Source organism: Myotis davidii, unplaced genomic scaffold, assembly GCF_000327345.1.
Source record: "Myotis davidii unplaced genomic scaffold, ASM32734v1 scaffold355, whole genome shotgun sequence".
In the NCBI taxonomy this organism is placed as follows: domain Eukaryota; kingdom Metazoa; phylum Chordata; class Mammalia; order Chiroptera; family Vespertilionidae; genus Myotis; species Myotis davidii.
The window spans coordinates 1106540-1115260 of record NW_006286818.1 but is presented as its reverse complement, the minus strand read 5'-3'; the positions used below and the strand labels follow the sequence as shown (position 1 = coordinate 1115260).

Below are 8721 nucleotides of genomic sequence, written 5' to 3'. Positions count from 1 at the left end.
GGGGGGGGGGGGGGGGGGGTGTTGGTGGTCACTGGACCCAATTTCCTCTCCCCAGGAAGTGGACCCCATCGAGAGCCACAGCTTTGCCACCAGCACTCTCACTCAGTTCTGCATCCTCTTCAGGAGGACCTTCCTGTCCATCCTCAGGGACACGGTGAGGCGTCGGGGGGCGGGGGGAGAGGAGGCTAGCGCAGGCCGAGCCTTGTGGGCACAGGATCCTAGCAGTGCCCTCGGGACCCCTGTGCGGGGAGGGCAGCTCTGCACTCCTGCCCCAGCACGGCTGCCTGTCCCAGCCCCTGACCACCCACTCCTAGCGATGACCTTGTCCACAGGTCCTGACCCACCTGCGGTTCGTGTCCCACGTGGTGATTGGTGTGCTCATTGGCCTCCTCTACCTGCACATTGGAGACGACGCCAGCAAGGTCTTTAACAACACGGGCTGCCTCTTCTTCTCCATGCTCTTCCTCATGTTCGCTGCCCTGATGCCCACCGTGCTCACCTGTGAGCAGAACTGCCCAGGCAGGGGCAGGGTGCTGGGCAGGGGCAGAGTGCTGGGCCGGGGCAGGGTGCTGGGCAGGGGAGGGGTGGTGGGCAGGGGCAGGGTGCTGGGCAGGGGCAGAGTGCTGGGCCGGGGCAGGGTGCTGGGCAGGGGAGGGGTGGTGGGCAGGGGCAGGGTGCTGGGCAGGGGCAGAGTGCTGGGCCGGGGCAGGGTGCTGGGCAGGGGAGGGGTGGTGGGCAGGGGCAGGGTGCTGGGCAGGGGCAGAGTGCTGGGCCGGGGCAGGGTGCTGGGCAGGGGAGGGGTGGTGGGCAGGGGCAGGGTGCTGGGCAGGGGCAGAGTGCTGGGCCGGGGCAGGGTGCTGGGCAGGGGAGGGGTGGTGGGCAGGGGCAGGGTGCTGGGCAGGGGCAGAGTGCTGGGCCGGGGCAGGGTGCTGGGCAGGGGAGGGGTGGTGGGCAGGGGCAGGGTGCTGGGCAGGGGCAGAGTGCTGGGCCGGGGCAGGGTGCTGGGCAGGGGAGGGGTGGTGGGCAGGGGCAGGGTGCTGGGCAGGGGCAGAGTGCTGGGCCGGGGCAGGGTGCTGGGCAGGGGAGGGGTGGTGGGCAGGGGCAGGGTGCTGGGCAGGGGCAGAGTGCTGGGCCGGGGCAGGGTGCTGGGCAGGGGAGGGGGTGGCTGGGCAGGGGCAGGGTGCTGGGTAGGGGAGGGGTGCTGGGCAGGGGCAGGGGTGCTGGGCAGGGGCAGGAGTGGCTGGGCAGGGGTGGGGTGCTGGGCAAGGGAGGGGTGCTGGACAGGGGCAGGGTCCTGGCAGGGCGGGAGCCTGATGGCTGCGTGCCCTCAGTCCCCTTAGAGATGGCAGTCTTCATGAGGGAGCATCTCAACTACTGGTACAGCCTCAAGGCCTATTACCTGGCTAAGACCATGGCCGATGTGCCCTTCCAGGTGAGCCTCTCCCTCCCACCTGCCCCCCCTTCCCTCCTGTCTCACTCCTTCCAGCCTTGCTTGCTTGCCTCCCTCCCTCTTCACCCATTATCTTTTCCTTTACTTCTACTCACTTCAAAAACTGGCGGTGAGGACCTGCTGTGTGCCAGGCTCTGTGCCAGGCAGGACCCAGTAGTGAAAGCCCAGCCTGCACTCTCTCCAATCTGGGACTCCCTCAGGGGATGTGCGACTGCTGGTTTAGGTCCGATCTGATTGGGCCTAAACCAGCAGTCGGACGCGCCCCCTCACAATCCGGGACTGTTGGCTCCCAACGGCTTGCCTGCCTGCCAGCCTGATCACCCCCTAACCACTCCCCTGCCAGCCTGATAGATGACTAACTGCTCCCCTTCTGGCTCGATTTCCCCCAACTGCCCTCCCCTGCCAGACCAGTCACTCCCAACTGCCCTCCCCTGATGGCCCGGTCACCCCCAGCTTCCCTCCCCTGCCGGCCTGGTCACCCCCAACTGCCTTCCCCTGATGGCCATCTTTGACCACATGGGACAGCCATCTTGTGTGAGGGTGTGAGGGTCAATTTGCATATTGCCGCTTTATTATATAGGATATTTCTTTTTTAAATTTTTTATTTTATATTTTTTTATTGATTTCAGAGAGGAAGGGTAAGGGAGAGAGAGATAGAAACATCTCTGATGAGAGGGAATCATTGATCAGCTGCATCCTGCACGCCCCCCTCTCCCCCCGGCCTCACTGGGGATCAAGCCCACAACCCGGTCATGTGCCCTTGGCCGGAATCAAACCCGGGACCCTTTAGTCCACAGGCCAATGCTCTGTCCACTGAGCAACACAGGCCAGGGTGACTCCGTGAATCTTACTTGAAACGCAGAGGACAGTGAAGGCTCTGGAGCCCTGCTGCTGGGATCTCTGTGAGACACTGGGCAGGTCGCCACATGTCCCTGCCTCAGAGTCCCATCTGTGAAATGGGATGATGACAGAATCAAGCTTGGGAACAGTTGTGAGAACTAAATGAGTTAATACATGTCAAGTACTGAGAATGGTGCATGGTACACACTCGAGTGTCCAATAACTGTTAGCTATTTGGGGCTTTGTTGCCTCCACCACCTGCTTCAAGCACTAGGACCCCCAAAAACCCATATGGCACCTTTGTGCAAATTAGTAAAAGGTGCCCCTTGCCCTGGCTGGTGTGGCTCAGTGGTAGAGCATTGTGGATTAAAGGGTCCTGGGTTCGATTCCGGTCAAGGGCTCATACCTTGGTTGCAGGTTCCCCAGCCCTGGTTGGGGTCCATGCAGGAGGTGACCAGTCGATGTGTCTCTCTCACATCCATGTTTCTCTGCCTCTCCCCCTCCCTTCCACTCTCTAAAAATCAATGGAAAGATATCCTCAGGTGAGGATTCACAACAACCTTCCTCAGGGTGGGTGCTGTGCTAGGCCCAGTGCCTTCGGCTGCCTCTTTTTTTTCGGGGGGGAGGGGTGCTGCCTCTTGATCGATGTCCTTGTGCAGGGAACAGCCTGCATGACTGTATGTAGTAGGCTTAGTCCTTGCCCTTCAGGAGTTAGTAACTCATAGGGGGCAAAACTCCCGTGTAGAATGAACTAATTAACAATGTGAGGCAGAAGCGCGTCGGGCGGGAGGGATGTGGGAGCTCAGGGAGGAAGCTCTGCCTCCGCTGGTCTGAGGGCCTCGAGGAGGCGGTGCGCCTGGACGAGGCATGAGGGTCACATGGCCAGGGAGGAGGACACGTGACGGACAGCGTGAACGGGAGTGTGAGGGCAGGACTGGGCCTGAGCATCCTAGGAAAAGCTGCTCTAGGGGTTCCTGCCTGGACGAAGCAGAGGGCTGGCTGCTGTGCCCCAGCCCCCCCGCCCGCCTGTGCCCCCCCAGGTGGTGTGCCCTGCCGTGTACTGCAGCATCGTGTACTGGATGACAGGCCAGCCCGCGGAGACCAGCCGCTTCCTCCTCTTCTCGGCCCTGGCCACGGCCACGGCGTTGGTGGCCCAGTCCCTGGGGCTGCTCATTGGAGCTGCCTCCAACTCCCTGCAGGTGGGAAAGCTGGCCCTGGGGGCCCTGAGGGGAGGAGACAGGCGGCACAGGAGTGGGAGCCCTGCAGGAAACCGGCTGGCCACCCTGTGATGGCCCGGCCCCTCCCGCCCCTCCAGGTGGCCACGTTTGTGGGCCCGGTGACCGCCATTCCTGTGCTCCTGTTCTCCGGCTTCTTTGTCAGCTTCAAGACCATCCCCACCTACTTGCAGTGGAGCTCCTACCTCTCCTACGTCAGGTCAGTGTGGCCCCGGCCTCCCAGGCCATCGGCCCAGTGCTCCCGCCCGTGGCCAGCCCGGGGGGCAGAGTTCCATCTGCCCGGGGAGCAGTGACCTCCACGCTGCCCCTGCTCTGATGGGCAGCGACCTCCACTCTGTCTCCTGATATCATGGGCAGTGACCTCCACTCTGTCCCCCGTTCTGATGGGCAGTGACCTCCACTCTGCCCCCTGCTCTGATGGGCAGTGACCTCCACTCTGCCCCCTGCTCTGATGGGCAGTGACCTTCACAGTCCCTTTCTGACACCCCTGCTCGCCTAGGTATGGCTTTGAGGGTGTGATCCTGACTGTGTACGGCCTGGGGCGCGGGGACCTGGCCTGCCCGTTCCGGGAGGAGCGCTGCCCATTCCGGGAGCCACAGAGCATCCTCCGCGCGCTGGATGTGGAGGACGCCAAGCTCTACGTGGACTTCCTGGTCTTGGGCATCTTCTTTCTGGCCCTGCGGCTGCTGGCATACCTCGTGCTCAGGTACCGGGTCAAGTCGGAGAGATAGAGCCTGGCCCCGTCTGTGCCCAGCCCCCGCAGCAGGCAGCCTGGATCCAGCCCTTTGGGACTGTTTTAACCTGTGGACTTGGACCCTGGGTGCTGGCCCAGCTGCCCTGCCCTCTGTCCACTCCCCCCAGGCTGTGGCCTGCAGCGCGGCTGCAGCCCTCCACACTGTGCCCAGGGGTCTTCCAGGGTGATGTGGTTTGTAGCTTCCCCCCTTCTCTCTTCAATGCCTGCATGCAAAGACCATGGGGGCCATCATGCTCCCTCGGCCCTAGCACCCCTCTGTTGTCTGCTTGGGAGCCCCAGGTTCTCCGCGCCCCACTTACAACTGACCAAAGTGGCCCCCTCTGGGGGTCCCAACCACACAAGTGTAAACAGCTGTTACAAAGTGGAGGTCCAGGGCTGGGCCCTGACAGAGTCCCTGGAAGTCCCGTGTGGACGTTAGAATGGGTAGGAAGGGCTCTGGCAGACTCTTCCCCCCGCAACACACCCCCCAACACCCCCCCCGCCCCCGCTGATGGGACAATCTGCTGGACGGAAGCTGGGTTTCTGTCTGCACCACCCTCCTAGTCCAGGGGATGGGAGCCACGTGGGGCCCTGGGATCCCCTTTCCCCTTCCCGCCCCTCTGGCCAGGCAGGGCCTGGTGGCATCTCTGCAATAACGTCTCTCTCGCTCGCTGCCCGGACTGCAGAATGCACTCCACTCCGGGATGAGTGGGAGAAGCCCAGGCCTCCCTCCTCTGCTCCCCCGCGGGCCTGCATGCCCGCCTCTCAGGAGTCCAGGCACAGACCCATGACCAGGCCTCTGAGCCCTCACACCTGCTGTCCGTGGGGGCTCAGAGGAACCGTGACGGTGGCCTGGTGCTGGCGGCTGCTGCAGGGAGGGCAGCGCCACCCTCCTCCCAGGGTCCTGCTCTGACAGGAAGGATGAGGCGATGTTGTCCAGGGCATCTTCGGGTCTGTAGGTTCTACCCCCCAGGCTTCCCTTCCTCCCGAGCCAGGGGGGACACAGGGCACTCGTCCCCTGGAGTTCAGGGCCTGACACAAGCACAAGCAGGGCCCATCGGCCTTGGCCACGCCACCCGGGGCCCTGGGTGCCACGCTGGCTTCCTCACTCCTCCGTTCCCTCCCCAGCACGTGCTGCTCACTCACACTCTTGCCATCTCTCTACCCCCAGACACACCCTGAGCTCCAGGGGTCAGACACCACACCTGGAGCGTGTCTGGCTTTTCTGGTGGGTCCAGGCTCATTCCATGTCTGATTTTTCTTCCCTACGACTCTTTTTTTTCTTTTTTTTTAAAAAAAATATTTTTATTTATTTCAGAGAGGGAGGGAGAGGGAGAGAAAGATAGAAACAGCAGTAATGAGAATCACTAATTGGCTGCCTCCTGCACACGCCCCATTGGGGATGGAGCCCGCAGCCCAGGCATGTGCCCTGTTTACAGGTGGATGCTCACCCCTGAGCCATCCCGGCCTGGCTGTTCTTTCCCTCTTATTACTGTGCATACACCACTCCACCTTCTCTCACCTGCCACCGGTTCTCCCCATCACACAGGATGCCAGTTGATTTGTGGGATTTCACCATTATTAATAAAACCTATATTTATACAGTATGCAGTGTGTACATGTGTGTGGGTCTGGGCTTGATACCATGGTCTGTGAGGGGTCTTCAACGCACTGGACAAGAAGTCAGTGAGCTGTAGGGAGTCTGTGGCAGGGGAGGGTGAGTCCTAGGTGTATGTCAACTAGGAAATGTGTATCTGGTGCAATATCTAGGTCGTGTTTTATATCTTACAAATGCTTCCTGTTTATTATCTCAAGGGAGTCCATGATAATCCTGCGTTATTCCTCATGGCAACCCATTTTGCAGATGGGAACGCTGAGACTTGGATTAAATCACTTGTCCAGGGACCCTTAGCTAATGAAGATGGACCAGGAACCAGGTCTTCTGCCTCTCTACTCCTCGTCCTTGACATCGACCAATGACACTGCTCATGGTGGGCCCGCTAGCCGTGTGGGTGCCGTGTCTGCTGCATGGGTGTGCTCTTACCAGAGGATACACTTTCTCCTCAGAACTGACGGAGCCCTCCTGGTGCCCCTGGGGCGATGAGAAGTAGGCTCAAACCTGCAACCTAAGCCCTAGGATGAGAGTGGGAGACCACACTGAGCTCACCCCGGTTCTCCCCTTCTCTTCCTCTCTCCTTTCCTTCGGGGCCACACTTACGAGGGCTAAGCCATCAGCCACCAGGGCTGCAGATGGGTCTGGCAGCCTGAGCTTTGGGGTAACTGTCCGGAAGTCCTTGTGGGCTGGCGGCAGGATGGCAAGAAGCAGATGTTGTCTCACCCGCGTCCCTTCCGACCCTGAAGCTCGGGGACTGAAGGAAGGGACTGCACCCACCTGGCCAGCTGCAGGGAGCACCCTGGTTGTGCTCAGGGAGCTAATTGACTGGGGCTAGATTAGGGTCCCATCTAGGACTGACTGTGTATTTGCCTGGAGATGGACTAGCTTTGTTTCTTAGGGGGGTGGAGGGTGGGAGTGGGAAATGGAAAGAAATCCAACCCCTGAAATCCTAACTAGTTTTAGGGGCATTCTGAGTGCCACCTTCTCCCCGAAGTGATGCCTTTTTTTTGCCTCCTGCACACTTCCTACTGGGGATGTGCCCGCAACCAAGGTACATGCCCATGACCGGAATCGAACCTGGGACCTTTGAGTCCGCAGGCTGATGCTCTAGCCACTGAGCCACACGGGCAGGGCTCATGCCAGTATTTGGCTCTGTAAACTCAGAGAGCACAACATTTCACCATTACATCGTTTTTCTTAAGATTCTTCAGCTTTACTCTTTCTCTTTGAAAATGCAAACACCCCTGAAAGACTAAAGCCACTATACATTCCCGTTTGTAAATTCCCTTGGTTGCTAAGGAGATGAGCAGCCCATCTAGCACCAGCGAGGGCCACACAGGCCCAGGGAGTGGCCGGGGGAGGGGGGGCGGCGGCTGGAGGCTGGCGTCTTTGTGAAGGGAGCTTGTTAGATTCTTGCCGCTTCCCTCTTTTACAGAAGAGGAAGCCCAGGGCTGGAGAAGTGACTTGCACAAGCTCTCAAGTTACAGTGCTCTCGCCACAGCCACCGCCACCAAGAAGCACCTGCGATTTCTCCACCAGTTCCTGCCCCCAGATGGGGTGTAAATGCCCTCCCCCAGCCCAGCGAGCTTTGAAATGGGCCCACTCAGCCCTGCGGCCGGCCGGCCTTCCTGGCCTCCGAGATCACTGCCACACAGCCACCTGTCAGGGCTGTGCCAGGTGCTGGAGGGCAGAGGCGACCCAGACTTGTCCCCAGCGCCTGGCACCCATCCTGAGGTCAGGTGACAGCACGCGCCCCAGCAGACCCAGAGGACTCCAGGCCACCCGAGGCCAGTCAAATCCTATGTTATTAAAAAGCTGACATGGCCCGACTGGTGTGGCTGAGTGTTGAGCATGGACCTATGGACTAAGAAATCATGGTTCCATTCCCAGTCAAGGCACATGCCCGGGATATGGTATTGATCCCCAGTGGGGCTGTGCAGGAGGCAGCCGATCGATTTCCTCCCATCATTGGTATTTCTCTCTGTCCCCCTCTCTGAAATCAATTTTTAAAAAGAACCCAAAAAACTAAAACTTTACAAAAGCTGTCAGGACTGTCATACCTGGGGGCAGGGAACCTGCTCTGAGCTGGGGTAAGTCACTGCAGCCCGGGGCCCCTCTGCCTCACACGATGAGGTAAGGGGGATGAAGCGAGAGGAGTCCCCAGGCCCAAAATGCCACATCAGCCCATATTCATTGGGCGACTACTTCCCTCTCCCCAGCCCTTTCTACTCCCCTTTCAGAATACCTCTTACAGTGCAAACGTGCCATTCCCTGCTGCCTGGAATTCCCTTCCTGGACTTCTTTCTTTCTTTTTTTTTTTTTTAATATATTTTATTGATTTTTCACAGAGAGGAAGGGAGAGAGACAGAGAGTTAGAAACATCGATGAGAGAGAAACATCGACCAGCTGCCTCCTGCACATCCCCCACTGAGGACGTGCCCGCAACCCAGGTACATGCCCTTGACCGGAATCGAACCTGGGACCTTTCAGTCCACAGGCCGACGCTCTATCCACTGAGCCAAACCGGTTTCAGCCGACTTCTTTCTTTTTTTAATTCTCACCTGAGAATACTTTCCCACTGATTTTAGAGAGCATGGAAGGGAGAGGGACAGACAGAGAGAAATATCGAGGTGAGATAAAGACATCGTCTGGCTGCCTCCCGCATGCGCCCTGACCAGGTCCGGGGCTGGGGAGGAGTCTTTGACTGGAATCGAACCCAGGACCCTCTGGTCTGATGCTCCATCCACTGAGCCAAGCAGTGGGGCCTGGACTTATTTCTTAGAATCCAGCTCAGCAGGTATCTCCTTGGCCAGAGGCAGTTAACCCCCCCCCCCACAGCTTTCCTTCG

The 8721-nt window shown here is 59.6% G+C and overlaps 1 protein-coding gene across 1 annotated transcript in view; it reads left to right on the top strand.

Moving 5' to 3' along the window:
- The window catches only part of ABCG4 (ATP binding cassette subfamily G member 4), a gene marked incomplete at its 5' end in the record, with an annotated part of 23098 nt that extends 17558 nt beyond the window's left edge, over positions 1–5540 (top strand). Inside the window, 6 exons of the mRNA XM_015560632.1 lie at positions 56–154; positions 333–501; positions 1332–1432; positions 3331–3489; positions 3606–3724; positions 4025–5540. Of these exons, the coding sequence (XP_015416118.1) occupies positions 56–154; positions 333–501; positions 1332–1432; positions 3331–3489; positions 3606–3724; positions 4025–4256 (879 nt within the window). The remainder of the gene's footprint in view (positions 1–55; positions 155–332; positions 502–1331; positions 1433–3330; positions 3490–3605; positions 3725–4024) is intronic.
- Between the last annotated feature and the right edge of the window lie 3181 nt (positions 5541–8721).